The sequence below is a fragment of the Carcharhinus amblyrhynchos genome, chromosome 25 (genome assembly GCF_965287045.1).
Source record: "Carcharhinus amblyrhynchos chromosome 25, sCarAmb.v2.hapA, whole genome shotgun sequence".
NCBI lineage: Eukaryota > Metazoa > Chordata > Chondrichthyes > Carcharhiniformes > Carcharhinidae > Carcharhinus > Carcharhinus amblyrhynchos.
This window is the reverse complement of record NC_137348.1, coordinates 7,422,692-7,440,618: the sequence shown is the minus strand read 5'-3', so window position 1 is coordinate 7,440,618 and position 17,927 is coordinate 7,422,692. Positions and strand designations below refer to the sequence as shown.

General features: G+C 40.9%; 1 protein-coding gene across 1 annotated transcript in view; it reads right to left on the bottom strand.

Annotated features, from left to right (window-relative positions):
• qsox2 (quiescin Q6 sulfhydryl oxidase 2) overlaps positions 1-17,927 on the bottom strand; it is a 104,206-nt gene that overhangs the window by 35,287 nt on the left and 50,992 nt on the right. The window contains exons 7-8 of the mRNA XM_080212020.1: positions 11,031-11,174; positions 8,568-8,697 (exon numbers count right to left, since the gene is read on the bottom strand). Coding sequence (XP_080068146.1) covers positions 8,568-8,697; positions 11,031-11,174 — 274 coding nt within the window. The remainder of the gene's footprint in view (positions 1-8,567; positions 8,698-11,030; positions 11,175-17,927) is intronic.

Below are 17,927 nucleotides of genomic sequence, written 5' to 3'. Positions count from 1 at the left end.
TGTGTTCACAAAACAGATTTCATGCAAGCTGTTGCATATTGCCATAAAGCAAACCAACAGTACAGCATTGTGGCTCTATGCATGTCATGACAGCTGAAGGCACAGATTCAAATTTCAGGACATTGATTTCAGCTGTGGTTGAGTCATGTGGGTAAGCAAATGAACATATATTACAGTCACTACACTGGCTATAAAATGCTTTAGGATGTCTTGAGATAACAAAGACGCAATGTAAAGCACAGGTTTCTACCACTGGTCAAGGAATGCAAATAGGAGTCTGCTCCCACTGCTTAGTCTTTTACGTTTATTTATTAGTGTCACAAGGAGGCTTAGATTAACATTGCAATTCAGTTACTGCGAAAAATCCCCTAGTCACCACACTCCGACACCTGTTTGGGTACACTGAGGGAGAACTTAAGGCGGCTAATGCACCGAACCAGCACGTCTTTCGGACTGTGGAAGGAAACTGGAACACTGAGGAAACGCACGCAGACACAAGGAGAACATGCAGACTCCACAGGAAGTGACCCAAGTTAGGAATCAAACCTTCTTGAGCTGCAAAATGTAAATTGAAAAATATAAGAAACAGGAAGAGAAACAAAAGAAAAGCCCCTTAACAGTGTTCAATAAGCCCATGTATAACATCCAGAGAATATCAGAAAAAGGGGCTGGGTGTATACTACATTCACTACACAAAACCTAACAATCTGCATTATACTAAACAGAAACAAAATAGAACTAATACCTTCATGTTTCTGAGCAATAATCATGAATACTAAAAAAAACAGGATTTCAAACAAAGTATTTTGCAAAATTTTTCCAGATCACCATTCTTTACAATTCCATTTGACAGTTTAAACCCAACATAATCTTAAAGTGTCTGGCATTATTGAAAAATCTCTGTCTGAAAAATTAATCCCTCCTGTTAGAGGATCAAATCTATAGATGTCATGCTTTCCTTTAAGAAAGCGCAGTATTAATCTGGCCATCACATTATCTCAGCCAAGTGACATCATTTAGTTGAAGGCTAATAGGAATAAAGGCGTGTAGGGAGGAGGTGGGGTAAGATTGCATTTATAAAACTTCAAAAAAAAACAAATCACATGGAGAAAGAGTTATATACAATTAGCATTCAAACCAGCAAATTATTCAGTTACAAATAGTAAAGAAATCTGAATACAGCATATAACCCAATAAATTAACAGCAAAAAGATCCCTTTGAGTGCCATTTTCTACAGAATTTAGCGAGAATTGTTTTTGCAAGGGTTGAGTGGTTGAGGGCACTTACAGCCATTTCCAAAAGTACAACCAAACTACTAAAAATGTGCCATCTAGAGCAAAGACTTCTAAACACAAGTTAAACTTGCTAAAAATGTGCTTGCACAACTAGCAAACAAGATAATCTTTGATGATTTTAACTAATAATTTGGGCCTTGTCTGATCAGGCTGTGTCTGACTGCATCATCTCACTGCAAAGTGGTTTCGCAGAAGTGAGTCCCTGTTTCTACTGGGGAGGGATTGCTGAAGACAGGGCAGGTATTTTGGGTTGCATTGTGGCACACTGCTGCCTCACACTGAGGGGCTTGGGTTCAATTCCTGGCTTGGGTCACCGTGTGCAGAGTTTGCACATTCTCCCCATGTTTGCGTGGGTTTCGTCCAGGTGCTCCGGCTTCCTTCCGCAGTCCAGTTGGGTGGATTGGCTATGCTAAATTGCCCCCGAGGGTCAGGGGGACTAGCGAGGGTAAATGCATGGGGTTATGGGAATAGGGCCTGGGTGGGATTGTGGTCACTGTAGACTTAATGGGCTGAATGGCCTCCGTCTGCATTGTCAAGACTCTTACTTTCCTGACTCATGGGATGGAGATCATCATGGAGTATCATCTATGGGTGAATTTAAGAGCAGCAGCGTATTATCACAGCCTCTCTGGGTCCTTCAACTACAGTTGCTGCTTAAAACAACCAACCATCCACAAGATGCACTTCAGGAATTCATCAAGGTTCCTCAGAGGACAGTGGCAGGGATCAGGGAATACAACCACCTGGAGGTTTTCCTCCAAGTCACTCACCATCCTGATTTGGAAATACATCACCATTTCTTCGCTGTTACGAGGGTAAAATCATGCAACACCCTCCCCAACAGCACTGTGGGTGTACCTATACCTCAGCGACTGCAGTGGTTCAAAGCGACAACTCACTATCCTCTTCTCAAGGATGACTAGAGATGGCAATAAATGTTGGTCCAGCCAACTATGCTAATATTCCAAAAATGAATTAAAAAAAAAATCACAGCTGCAATTGAGGAATAAATGGGAATTCATTTAAATATAGATGTTTTGTTGTACATCACAGAGCATTCATTCAAAAAGGGAAGGTGGCATGGATATGGAGCAAAGGTGGGAGAATCACTCTAAGCGAGTTGCTCATTTGGAGAACCAGTGCAGACATGGGCCGAATTGCCTCATCCTGTCCTGTAACAATTCTGCAGTTCTGTGGCATATTCCATCTGAACAATTAAAGCTCTTTGATGGCATCTCTCTCTCCTATTTGCTGCACATTTGGCACACAGATGAAGTGATTACTGCCTGCGTAACTGAAGATTTTGTCCCTGAAAAGTTTGCTGATACAACCTGCACAATAATTAAGAAAACACCAATTAAACAGAAAATATGTTCAAATTTGAAGTCTCAAACTTTCATATGAATTTCAAAAGGCTTAGGGGGTGACCCTACTATCCTGTTGCGCTACTTTTGTAGTGGTGGCGTGCCAGAGATCAGCACAGAGCTGCCTAATTATTCAAAAGCTAATTTTAATAAAATTCAAATAGCATTAACGGGTCCGGGACTGAAATCTAGCCTTCCTCACAACATCCCACTCCCCAATTTGCAGGGAGTTCGCAACTTGCCGTACTGGAGTTAAGGTGAGGGGCAATCGTGGCCCTCCAGAGGTTCGGGTGCCAAGGTGCCCCTGGGCATTGTCACCTAGACAGTGCCAGCCCAGGCCCCCCGGCACTGTTGACAGTAATGGAGCAGTGGGTTCTGCTGCCAAACTGCACTGGGATCTGTGACAGAGGGAGGCCAGTGATCTGGGCCTGGATATGTCTGGTTTGGGGGGCAGTGGGGGAGCCAGCGATTGAGCCATGGATGGGGGTCGCATGGCCGACCAGCGATTGAACGGGCCAATCAGGAGGCCGACAGAAAGGAGCAACTACGCATGTGTCACTCTCAGCGATCACAAATTGGCGCATGCGCAATGCCTGCTCAACGCTATGTTGCTGGCCCCACCCCAATTCACACCAGTGCACTCTGCAGTACAGTGTGAGAAATCCATTTTGAAACTCCTGCTGAGAAAACCAGTGCGATTTACTCCAGTTTTTACTGGAGTTCAACAATTTGGAATTTTTTTTGGGAGAATCACCTCCTTAATCGTTCAAGTAATACTTCGTACAACAATCTCTATTTAATTTTTCAGCTACTCCCCCACCATTGCACCCCCAATTTGATTCTCATCTACAGAGATTATTTATTTCCATTTAGCTCCCTTTAACCAGAAACCTACTAAAATCAGCCTTGCTCTACAATCTGGCAGCAGGAACCATGCTAACACACATCAGTTAATCCCAATCATCAAACCAAAGGTTCAACACTACCAGAACACAAGGTGCGCCATCTGGTGGCTTGACTGGGAACACTAGATTTATTCCAAACTGCAGTTAAGTGGATTTAATCGCCAGACTGTTAAGAGTTCCATCTGTTATGGAAGACAAGGGTCGACCCTTGCAAATCTGCAATTTTAAGTATGCCTGTGTCGGCAGCATGAGATAATCAATTGCATCTTGCTCCTCCTTTTGAAATGGCTGTATGTGACCCAGATACACTGGATTAAAATATATTAAGTACCAGTTTTTTTTAATCCTTGTAGATACATACATTTTCAGACTTGACTGGTACGGAGTGGTAATTTAGTGATCAAACAGGCTTTTAGTGGAACAATGCTAGAAATGGTTTGCTAGCTATATCCTTACAATTACAATTTTTAAGTTTTAAAAGGCAATGATCTTAAAATGCTAAAAAAATGCAAATGGACGACAGCACTTTTTGGCAATTTTGGTTATTGTTATTGGTGTGACAACTCAGGAAACTAAGTACTGTGCACAATTCCTAATTTCTCCCCACATCATTACTGACGAGCGCTGTGCCCAGTTCCTTAACACAGAAGCCAAGAACAACAAGCACTACTGCTTGGTGCAGACATCATTCCTGCGATTCCCAAATATAGAGCTACAAGTTCCTTCCTGGTGACCAAATTTGTTCCTGCCTTTAAAAGAGGATACAATCGCAAAACTAGTCTCAGACATGCTCATGAAATTCAAACAAAATGAAATTAAACACCTGCGCTGCTGAATCAGTTTAGCTCAAGCGGCTGGACGACTGGTTTGATGCAAAGCAACGACAACAGTGCGGGTTCAATTCCCATACCAGCTGAGATTATACCTGAAGGCCCAGCCTTCTAAACCTTGACTCTCACCGGAGGTGTGGTGGCCCCGAGGTCAAGTCACTGTCAGTCGGCTCCCCCCCACCCCCCACCTCAAAAGGAGACAGCAACCTATCGTCACCTGGGACTACAGCGACTTTACTCACTGCTGGGTACAGAAAAATAGTAGTAAGAAGTCTCACAACACCAGGTTAAAGTCCAACAGGTTTATTTGATAGTAAACGCCACTAGCTTTCAGAACACTGTTCCTTTGTCAAGTGAGTGGAGAGTTCTGATCAGAAACAGGGCATATAAAGGCACACACAGTTTACAGAATCCGTAAACTGTGTGTGCCTTTATATGCCTTGTTTTTGATCAGAACTCTCCACTCACTTGAAGGAACAGCGTTCCAAAAGCTAGTTGCATTTATTATCAAATAAACCTGTTGGACTTTAACCTGGTGTTGTGAGACTTCTGACTGTGTTTACCCCAGTCCAACACCGGCATCTCCACATCATGACTATAGAAAAACAGAAGTTGCATCTCTCCAGAGTCCTACCTATTTGGCAACCTGACGCACTATGAGGAGAACTAGCAGCAGTAGAAGCAGATACAGCATTTAAATATTACTTTGGTGGCAATAAGCATAGGAAATTATGCTCAGGCACATGGAGGTCGTGGGAAAGTACAAAGAGTAGTACAGCACAGGAACAGGCCTTTCAACCCTCCAAGAATGCACCAATCACGATGCCTGCCTAAACTAAAATTGTATTCACATACAGAGTCCATATCCTTCCATTCCCATCCTGTGCATGTATTTGTCCTGATGGTCCTTAAATGCTGCTATTTAACTTGCTCCCAACCCTTTCCCGGGCAGCACGTTCCAGACATTTACCACCCCGTGTAAAAAAAACTTCTCGCACATCTCTAAATTGTTCCTCACTCACCTTAAAACTATGTCCTCTAGTACTTGGCCTTTCTACCCTTGGAAAGTGCATCTAACTACCCACTCTGTCCAAGCCATCGTAAACCTCTATCAGATCACACCTCAACCTCTGTCCTTTCAGTGAGAGAACACAGTTTATCCAATCTTTCCTCTTAGCTAGTATCCTCCAGACCAGACAACATCTTAGTAAACTTCTTCTACACCCTCTCCCAAGAATCCACATTCTTCTGGTAGTGTTGCGACCAGAATTATACACAATATTCTAAATGAGGCCTAAGGTTCTGTACAGCTGCAGCATGACCTGCCAATTTTTATGCTCGGTGCCCCGACTGATGAAGGCAATATTGAGGTAAAAGTACATCAGACCAATTTTTCTCCACCTGCGTTGCCACTTTAAGTGATCGGTGGACATTTATGCCTAGATACACAAAGATAGGCAATACTGAGGTAAAAGTACATCAGGCCAATTTTTAATTCATTTTAGTTTTGCCATTGTGTCAATGGCTGTTTATTTCAGCCCAGCGTCAATGTTGCCCAACGAATCAGTCATTCTGTGGTCAGCCTATTAGCATAGATCCAAGCATGGGAATTGAACACATTTGAAACAGAAGACTGGGAGAATGCTGCATGGAGCATTGTCCACTGAATAGTACCAGCGCACCGGCATTTACAGAAAAATGTTGGACATTTTTCTCTTTTGCAACCTACTTGATCAGACAACCAGTGTGGCTCTTGCATTTTCATACCCCCAACCACTTGTGCACACTCAACATCACACCTAAATCCATACCTATATCACATGCTGACCACAGATAATTGACCACAGTATGCAAGTCTGCCTGAATCATCCACTAGCTATTCTGACGTAACACCAAAAACAAATCTGTTCCAACCAAATCTTTCGGACAGTGCAAGAATAGCTACAACATGGTTAAATGGTATCGACGACCAGCCCGAATTTTAGCGCTCATGTTGCTGAACTGCGGAAGACCGATAAGAAGCTCAATGAAATGGAGGAAAGAATTCTTAATATTAAAAATGCAGCTTCCTCAGGCGAGGCCCACTTTCACTCCTTGGAAAGTCAGCTAAATGATGTGTCAGATATCCTGATCGTACCAGAGGAGGAGTGTTTGTGTCACCGGTTTTTCAGTCGGAGCTGAAGGCCAACTCCAAGCTATATTTTTTGAGAACCGGTTACCATGTTTTCTTAATCTCAACTGAAAAGCTGGACGTATTAATTTTGGAGAGACAAGTCGAATCCTGGCTGGTGATTGTGATTCCATAACACCAGTCGCAGATGTTTCTATAAGACTGGAAAGCATCTGAAAACTATCTGAATGCAGATTGCCCTGCTTTATTCTGAGGGTGGTAGCTGATGAATCCTTAAGACTGCTTGACAATCCTACTAATGCTTTGGCCTCTCCGAGCTCCAAGAATGGCAATAATTTGAAGTCATAATCTGCAGTTCATCATTAATCTTGGACTTTACCCCTTGTTGTTACACTCCTTTTCCGATTTTGAGATGTTAATTATCATGTTGACAGGAATGATCCAGTATCCAAGTGATGAGGTGAATTTTGCCCATTAGCCTTAAAAACTAGGGACATACGTTCCTCAGTGTGCTCCTTTAATTGCTCCAGGTTTAACACACAGATCCTACTATATCCTTGTGTCAGGGGTGACACAGGGGACCTATCTGCATTGCTTCTGGTCCTGTGTCAAAATTGAACCCCAATAGTTTAATATCCTTCAAGAGCTTGATGGGGAGTGTGTTGGCCAGGTTATATGGCACTACGGTTGAACTACCTACCTGTTTCTTCTTCTTATAATCCTTGCATTTATAATGGTGGCACAGACTACGTGGTATCCTTGACTTTTACCATAGCTAATATATGAGTAGTGCCATTGCGGGGAGGTGGGTGGTTGTGGGTATAGCCCAAGTCCTCTCAGCTGGTGAGGAAAAGCCCCTTAGAACTACTGGTATTGGTGTAGTTATTTTTCTGTTTTGTTGATATTTTGGGGTCAAAGAATCTCTGACAGGTTCCTGCAGATGTGCAGACAGAGCACATGCCCTGGGAAAATGCATTGTTTTGTGTCAACGGCACTCCTGATGTAGCTGATGGAGAAGTATGCTTTCGTGCCCGCCTAAGCATGGCATGAGAATCTTTGGCTGTTCAGCCTTTTCTACGCCTATGTTCTTCTCGATTGAATACGCAATGGCAGTAACTACTTCAAAGATCCTGGAACGTGCAGGAAATACAACTATTTAAATGGAACACATCCCTTGATGTGCTCCTTCAATGAAGCAGAGGAGACTGAAATTACAATACAACACATGCTTTATTTGAAGCCAGTATTTTTCAAACTTTTCTACGATGACCCACTTTTACCAAGTGGCAGGGGGGCACCTTGAACTATGTTTGAAGGACCCTGTTTGATGTGCCTTCTTGTGGACAGCTGTGTCGACAGTTTCCCTGAGATACTCCATTTAACTTTATCCTCAATAAGATGGCTGTTCTGAGGCTATGCTTCTCTGGTGGAAAATGAAAAGTTCTGTTGTCTGTGGAACCTAAGCAAGCATTTTGCTTTGGATTCTGCAAGAAGTTGGGTTTCACATCGTCTGACTTACTCCTATAATACCTTCCCTAAGTTACATGACGTGAAGGCACGTGCACAATTCTTTATCTTATTATCCTCCAACCTTTGAAACATCTTTTCATTGTTGGTATCTTTGGAGGTGCCAATTGTAATAAATAATCTGAGCAAACTGCATTGGCACTTCCTTGTCTCTTTCTATATGCGTATGAGGAGAAATGATTATGCTGTATTGTACCAATCCTTGAGGGTTTGTTACATTGTTTGATCTTCAATCCAAATATATTTTAAAAATCTGATGAAACACTCTGCTGTTTGTAGAATTGTGTGCTTAGTTTGACTGCCGTGCTTCCTACAACAGTGGCTACACTTCAAGTACTTTAACAAGTCCTGGGTCATGAAAAGCGTTATATAAATGCACATTCTTTATCTGGAAACCACACTGTCCCATGCCATTTCCAAGAGGAGTCAATGATGGCTTTAAAGAAATATAGTTTTCTTTTCAGGTTAAATAGTCTCTTGAAAACTAAATGATTAGCAACAGTCAAAAACATACCTTAGAGAGGACTGTAACAAAATCCTTCAGGGTAGTCAGTTCTGGTCCTTCCAATATCTTGTGACTCGCAAGTTCTACTCGCAGCAAGTAGTGTAAACTGGATTCTAGGTCAGCCATATATACCTTACTCCTGAAAACAAAGGGAATCTTAGAAACAAGCACATTTCAAACAACTGTCCATTATTTGTTAAGCTTACACATTTCTTTTTATTTATAGCATGGCTGGGAACAGAAACTCTTTTTTGCTCCTTGTGTCAAGGTGGGCAAAGGCTTTTCAATATTTTAAATTAAGCAAAAATAATGTCCAAATTACTGTGACAGATTAGTTATCATGACAGAAAAAGTGAAATTTAAGTCTTCTGCAGCATCAAGATGCCAATTTACAAATTAGGATATTTCATACCTACACCCCTCCCACAAAAAATTAAAGATTTCTTCAGCAGCAGTGATTCAATGCTTTGTGAATTATGGATGTCACATACAACTCAAAACCATCTGAGAAGCAGGGTAAAGGAGCCAAAAAAACACACATTTTAGCTTTTCCAAGCTATGTTATAAAGGAAAATATTTCAAAATGGTGCACAACAAAAACAGCTATGTGACTGTTAAGAGAATGAAAAGTCTACACAGCAATAACCATAGAATAGTTGAAAATTACAATACAAACTAACTTGGAGAAAACCAACTTTGTGGGCAGTATAAAATTAGCAATAAATTTGTCTGTAAGTGGCCTTTATTATCACTATTTTAATCACTGCTACGTATTGGTAATCATGATGTGGAGATGCCGGCGTTAGTCTGGGCTAAACGCAGTAAGACGTCTGACAACACCAGCTTTAAGTCCAACCGACTTATTTGATGGTAAACTCAAGCTTTCGAGGTTTACCTCTGTCAGGTGAATGACCTGACAAAGAGGTAAACCTCGAGCTTGTGAGTTTACTATCAAATAAATCAGTTGGACTTAAAGCTGGTGTTGTCAGACTTCTTACTATGTATTGGTCATAGCAGTTTCCGTTTTCCTGTCCAAAGAGATACATATAACAAATGGAAGGACCTTTTTCAAAACCAGGATCAATTACTCATTTTTTTTTTAGCCCAAATATAAATTACATTTGCAGTGCTTCAACAGAACTAACTAGGTCCCAATACTTGCTGCTTTAGTTTAGTACATCAAACTGCACTACCCTGCCTTGCCAGCAGAGAGCTGCACTACCACAGAGTATCTCTCATTTGACTACACTGCATTTTACAGGTTGTGGCAGTGTCCTGTCACAAATAGTTGGGGCAAGAGTTTTGGGAAGCAGGTTGGTTGGAGTAGAAAGCTACTGCTATAATTTTACGATCCAAGATGATGCATCTCAGGATAAGATTCCTTGGCCTCCTTTAAAAAAAAATTAAATGGCATGGCATTTTTGTTGGTTTCCTCACAAAAGGCAATTGCTACTTTGAGGTGCATAGTTTCTGGCTTCAAAATCATATCTACGAGACACACCTTCAAAAAAAAAAAGGACATTGTTTGGCAAGCCACATTTCCACATTTTTCACATAGCATTGTCTACAGTGACCACAGTTCAGTAGTTTTAAGTATTCTGAGGTAGTGCAAAAAGATGTGTAGGGTATTAGAATGTGTGTATAGTGTTAGATATGTCTGTTACATATACACAGACACACATTATACTTACAAATATAAAAACGTATTTTTCCACTGCCAGAATATTGTCTTTAAAAGATAAGGTAGGAGAGGAGCAAGAGCAGAACACATTCTTTTGTCCTGGTTTACGTTAACATTGGATTTACCCATTTCTCTGCTCAATAACAGCAATGAAAGAATGGATACCAAAGTTGCAGCAGAAGCCTTTTGTTAAGCCAAAGACAAATTGAGAAAGCAATATTAAATAGAAGCTAGCTGCCCCGGAGGAGAGGCCAAGTCTAAGTTCCTTCTTTACTATGACATTTGGGAGCACCAAGATGCTCCAGGACTACTCTCAGCAACCAAGAGTAGATGGGTGACTGACTCCATTGTCAAGTGAGTAAGAGGATGATACCAACATGCTATTTGTGAAATACTGGCATTCCAAAAAAGCAGGTCGAAAAACTCATTGTATCACAAGGATGTAAAATAGGAATAGAGTTGGCCGCATGGCCCCTCAAGCTGTTTTGCTGTTCAAAACAATTATAGCTGGCCATTTACATCAATTCTACTCATTTTGCTTATACCTCAATTCCTTTTGGTGTTCAAAAATCGACTGGTCTGAGTTCTTAACATATTTAACTGAGTATCTCTGGATGGAGAATTCCAAAGGGTCACAAATACAATAAAGAAAATACTCCACAGGTTAGGCAATGCCTGTGGAGAAATTTTTATTTCTGATTTCCAGTATCTGCAGTATTCTGCTTTCCCCAAAAATTCACAAGCTGATTATCTGCTTCTAAAGGCATCAAGTTTTACAAAGAAAGACTTACCGATCAAAATCCTTCCATGGCTTGACAAGATTGGTTGTCTCTTCCTTCTGCCTCATCCGTACAGTGTTTTGTGAAGACAGTCTCTTGGTTACTCCTGACAGTGACTTTAAATAGGAAGAAAAGAATGATCGTAGAGGCTTCTCCCTGTTGTAGAAAGCAAGAGAAATTATGTAGAATAACCAAACCATGTAGCTTGCATGTAGAGCTCTTAAGTAATGTAAATCCATAAAGCTTTACAAGCCTTAAGATTTTCTCAAATCGAATACATTTCATTACAATACTCAAGTATCAAATGAATTGGAAAATGGTGCTCATGGAACCTGTTTGAAATCCAATAAAGTACATGCATATAAATAGGGACTTTTGAGTTGCCCGCATCTATAACTTGCATTAATAGAGGTCAGCATACAAGAAATAAAACAGAAAATGAAAATGCTGGATTTGTTCAGCAGGTCTGGCAGCATCTGCGGAGTGAAACAATATTAACATTTAAAGTCCATATGACCTTTCCATAGGAAACAGCAATATCTACTGGATGTTTTTCCAATCACTGAGTTTCATGTGCATGCAGATGGTTAAGAATCCAACTGCACACTTAGACACCCGCCCAGTAAAAGGCAATATGAAAAATTTGGTTGATATCTGATAATTTCTGCAAGACAAATTACTTTCAATTATGGATGGTTTTGGAAGACAAGAAGAAAGGTATTTGAAATGCAGGAGTTCATGGACAGCATTACCAAAATCATTACAGGTCACCTTTAGGCTCTGCCTCTGAATCTGTATTGGGAGAAGATTAAGGAATGCAAAGGTAGCCTGATTCAGAAAAGCAAGGGCCGACCTGCAGGCAAAAGTACGTTGTGGAGAGATTTGCAAATGCAGGAAAGAATAATTGGGAAGGGCAGTCAGTAGTGGTTGGTGTGACAGTGAAGAGTAGGATGAGAATGGGATGAGTTGCAGTTCATGTGGGGTGAAACTCAAGATTAACAAAGAAATAATGAAGAAAATTAAGACTGGGATTTCAGTAGCAATAGGGGGAGAGTCAAGGGCAGAGATAATCCACATTATGGAGAAGGAAATAGGAAACTTGGTCATGGGTGTATCATGACATTTGAAACTTAACTCAGGATTCAACAGAATATTCAGGATACACCCCATCAGGTGAATTCTAAGAAAGCAATCATAGAGGAAAAGGATCAGAGGCAATAGTACAGAGCTTTCAGTGGCTCTACTTGGGATGGTTTTGATCTCTACAATGTTAAATTGGTTCAATCTTATGGGAAATCAGTGGATGATCCTCCATCTGATTTAGTGAAAAAGGATCCTTGCAATCAACACTGATTTAAATCAAAGTCTTAGAGAGAACAGGCCAGTCAATTAGGGCTTTGGCATATTCACTTTCACGATAATTAATCTGCACTTTTCTTCAGCATGGATCAGCGCCAGTCACTGCTATTCTTCATTAACAGTAAAGCTGAAGTTCTCATGGTTAAAACTGCAGTTGGAGCATTGTGTAGCGTTTCAAAGAGTGCATTCCAGTGTAAGAAAGAGTTAATCTGTTCAAAAGCTCGGTTACAGCATTTGTACTTAATTGCTGCAGATGTTAGCAAGTTAACAATGAGCAGATACTATATAGAGATCAATGAGTCATTAAACAGCATTCTGTATTGAAGCTGAAACAAACTGCAGCCATGGTGCGAGTGAGATGGGACATGATCAAGAAACTGTGCATTGATTGGTATGATGGAAATTGAGGGAAGTGTGGGATGTGCCAATTCATTAGGCAGTATGTAGTTCCAAGCTTTGATGTTTAATGTGGGGAAAAAAAATCCAAGGTGCAACATCAGAAGGAAGAGAACAGATCTGTTGTTCTCAAGATTACAGGATGCACTTCCACCCAGGATGGAAGCGGCAATATATTTTCTGTTATGTCACCAGGAAGCCATCACCAGGGCTGAGGGTTTACAGTTATGAACCGAGACCCGACGAACTAGGGCTACTTTCTCAGGGATGAAAGACGGTGCAAGAGTGGGCAGACTGATGTCTTCAAGATTGAGAGAGGTTGAGAAGTAACTATGGCCATTTCCATTGATTACCAAGATGGAAATGAAGGTGACAAATCAATAATCAGAAAATGAATGGTCACTACTGGAAACAAGTCTTCATGTAGAGAATGAAACCTGATGTAGAGATGCTGGCGTTGGACTGGGGTAAACACAGTAAGAAGTCTGACAACACCAGGTTTAAGTCCAACCGATTAATTTATTTGCGTTTACTATCAAATAAATCGGTTGGACTTAAACCTGGTGTTGTCAGACTTCTCACAGAATGAAACCTGCCATACACTGTTGAAGCAAATAATGTTCCAAGCAAGTTAAATGGCTCCTTGCAAAAATATGAAGTCTGCAAGAGTGTGAAATGGTTTACGAGGAGAAAAATGTTGATTATATGCTGCAATATTCCATGATCACCAGAATACATTAAATCAGGTTATTTTAAGATCAGATTAACAACCTTAAGTTGCTTCCAATGCAGCACTCTCAATTTGCTCCGAAACATATAGGTCAAGAAAACATCATTATCAAAAAATGGATTACCAAAACATTTCAGTTTCTTTAAAAATGCTCATGAATTATAACAACAACCTGGTGCCGGACAGATACAGTCCACAGGAGTCACGGGAAATAATGTGCTTTTATTAACCTCAAATAGGCAACAAACGTTAGCTTGCATGTTCCATTAAACTCAGTGATTCTGCAGCATTAATCCTTAAAGCAACAGTCAGCACTTATTTTATGAATGCACTACAAGCTGCCTTATGCGGCGTTGCAAAAGGTACAATAGCTAGGGTTAAGTGTTGTTATGCCAGCAGGATGACTGACGCCTGCTTATCCAGCAGGGTAAAGGTTAAAAGCAACAGAAACTGACTTTATTGCACTAACCATCGCATTTCTGTTCATTCAGCAGAGTAAAACACAAATTTATTTTTACAACACCATTAGTTACACAGTGTCATTGCATCAGAACTCATGCAATCCCAACACAAGAGATCTAATTCACTACTATATAAAGATCACAAAAGCCTTTTCAGCGCTTAAAATGTTTTCACACTGTCATTGAGTTATTGGGATTATGCATGAATGCAAACATAAGAGTTCAGAGCCAATACAAACTGCCAGAATAGAAAATGCAATATAATAAATTTTCTAGTTCCTAGTTCGAATAAAGGTACAAATGACACTGCACAGTACTTGAAACTGCACTTTAGGAAGGATTAGTTTATTCTCAATTCGAGGATGGGAATATGCAAATTTTACTTGGGGCGAACAATGAATCCCACAAACAAAGCAGGAACTGCTTCAAAGGATAAGCAGCGTTTTTATGCCTCATGTTTTTCAAGATTATCTAGACGGTGCATATTGTATAGCAGGGAGGTGGATCAAGATGCACAGAAAATCTAACATTGTCTAATTTCAAATATGCCAAAATTAAAAAGGTCAACACACTTGAACATGCCACTACTCTCACGTGGCATGTGAGAGTAGTGCCACGTGTGAGTAATTTTGCCAACATCAAAATTAACATTATTCAACACAACAGGGATGGTTATTAGCTGGAGCTATTTTGGAAGAAAAAAGTGAATTAATTTCTTTCGTCTGGCTGGGTGCAATTTTTTCCAAATAAATCCTGGCAAGACACTAGAAAAGAGGCTAAATCACAAATGGATTGTTAAGATGCTGAAGCCATTTCTTGATTAGCACTGTATTCAAATCCAAACATGTATGTAGTACTTCAATGGTGGGATCTGCAAATTTATGGATTTTTTTCTTGCTCATGAATTTTTTTTTCCTACCCACCTAAAGTAATTTTCCAAACAGTAACACATCCGTCACTGTTTCAGTCAAGGAAAACTGTTGCAAGGACAAAAACTCAGTCAGACACCAATGTCATGTGTATGCAAAAAGTACTGAGTTACTGTCCTAGCTTAAAAGTGCTTTCCTGGACATACTCCAAGTAATAAATTTAAAACACCCAATACCAGATGTGAAGTTTCTGCAGTTTGGAATTTGCTTTGAGGGAAAGTAAGATTTTCAAAAATGGTTATGGCCAGGTGGTCTTTAACACATTCTCAAGAGCCATTTTATCCAAGTAGCAGGCTCAGGCTTTGACTTCCATAACAACTTCCTGCATAATTCTGCAGATGAAACACAAGATTAAAAACACAAAAACTTGTATTTGCAGGAATAAGAGTTTTCACGTTTTAGAATTTCCAAAGTGCAGTTGTTTTAATTCAAATGTACTGTAGTCTGCAACTTCGCCGCAAATTGAGTCGAAAAGTATAAATTGTAACTCAGCTTTGACAGAGAGTCATCTGGACTTGAAACTTCAGCTCTTTTCTCTCCTCACAGATGCTGCCAGACCTGCTGAGATTTTCCAGCATTTTTCTTTTTGTTTCAAATTCCAGCATCTGCAGTAATTTGCTTTCATTTAAATTGTAACTCATTGGGTAAAATTCTTGCAATGGTAGGTGGCTCCAGTGGTGCTTGTCTTATTGACCAGAATAGCAGGATCACAGAATACCACAGTACAGAAGAGGCCTTTCAACCTATCAAGTGTGCACCAAGGCATGAAACATCCTGACCTGCCCACCTAATCCCACTTGCCAGCACTTGAATGTTATGGCATGTCAAGTACTCATCCAAGTACTTTTTAAGGATATGATGCCTTCACCACCCTCCCGGGCAGTGCGTTCCTGACTGTCACCACTCCAAGTAAAAAAGGGTTTTCCTCAAATCTCCCCCCAAACCCTTCAGTTTTAACATGTCACCTCGTAACTGATCCTTCAATGAAGGTGAACAGTGGCTCTCTATCCACCCTGTCCATGCCCTCAAATCAGGTCGCCTCTCAGTCTCCTCTGTTCCAAGGATAAAAACCCACGCCTGATTACATGCCAATTATGCACTTGAAAGTTAACTGGTATGGACAAGTATGATCTTCAGCTTCCCTGGTGAGCCAGCAACTGGTGTCTCTGCCCACCCTCAGATGACAGGATCAAAGATCCCAGCATGAGTTTAAATACCAATCCAGCACATTCTCATTACTCTCTCCTGTCTTCACCAGATTATGCATGATGTCAACAACCCAGAGGAAGAGGCTACTATAGCCAAGAGGAAGTCAGCTCCTTGGTTCATCCACTTACTTGACACTGTGCATACCATTGCAAACGTCACCCTTTCCCCCCTTGGTTGCCCTCTTGCACAGCCCTCCTTTCACATTTTCCCCTGTCTTTGTCCAGTCACCACCCCACCCACCCCCGACCAAGACCCACTTCACACCCTATCCGTGGTTGAACTTTGGACTTTTGATATGGTGGCAACACGAACTCCGTTGCACAGTCCTGTCCAAATAAACACTGCTGTTAGCACCATGGGGCAAGGAAACCCCTGTACTCCCCAGTCCTAGCTGCAGTACTGATTGGACTCAACCACAAGTGGTGCTGTCCACAAAAATCAGTTTGGTGTGGGGGATGGAGGCCGGAACCAACTTGCCTTGGCAGAGTGGTGAACAGCATATTAGGTGCAGCGCAGCATTATGATAGAAAATTGCTCCACCCAGCTTGAAGTCTGGCGAACTGAGGATCACCGTGCACACGCCACTCATGAGCAATTGGGTTTCACAATGGTGTAAATTCCTGCTGGCGTGATGCGAGATTGAAAGGCCTGATGGAATGCTGGCAGGTTGCTCTTTTTAACGAGCATGCATGAGAAGCAAACGAAGGCAAGTTGCGTTTGTGTCACCTGCCAACGGGAAAAGCAACTTGCCATTAGGAGAGTTGCAACAGGATATTATGCCGGTGGGTTTCTGACTTGTTAGCTCCAGCCAAGTTCACTGCATTTGCCTGGCACCAAACCAGCCACAGGCTGGTTGGAAGAATTCCAACCATCACTTTTGCCTTTGTCAATCCTGAACACCTGGTCAAGCACAAGTGCCACAACGTTGCTGTGTGTGTGCGTGCGTGCATTAATCCATTCAACATTACTTGAATTTTTAGTTTGAGGGGAAAAAAGTTACACGATTAGTTATATTGATAATGCAAAGCACCAAATAAGGATTCAATTACCAACTTTGTATGTGAACCGCTGCCAGGATAAACAATAAGTAACAAGATATTACTGTATAAGAAGCAATGAACAGATGGTGGAGTAGCCTTACATACAAATTCTCCTAAATATGTTCAACTGTATATTCCTTTCTGGAATTATCTGAGACCCATCCCCACAGTTACACATCTGCAGGTTACAGGAACAAAAGTGCAGGATCCTATTACAGTTGTCAAGATTGCAATAGGTTGTTTTCAACAGAATAGAGCAGCACAGGGTGAAAGTATTCACTTTCTTCTGCTGCCAGTTCAATAGATGCAGTGTTTCACTAAAGCATATTGTTTTTTGTGTCATACTTGATTTGTTGCTGTTTACCATCTTTAGTGCATTTAATTATTTACTTTAAATATTTTATAGAATAAGGAGCAAGGAAAATGAATGGCACGGCAAGGACCAAGTTAAAGCTGTCTTCACTCTTTTTCTCCAAACCAATAAACATGACAATGGATTATTGTTATTCTGACAATAAGTAGGAATTAATTTGGGCATTTTGACCCAGGTATAGATCAATACAAAGATAAAGAACAGAACTTCCCACAACCAAGAGCTAACCGACACCTTACTGGGAGCATCACCTAGAAATGCCACAAGTTTTTAGGAATACAATTACGATAAAACAGAGCATACTTGAACAGTATCGTGCAAGGATGTACAACCTTTTGATGTGAATAGCCATCTGCCAAAGCAAATGAGTGAGCCAAATTTAGTTATGAAGCCCTATGCATAAAATACAAGC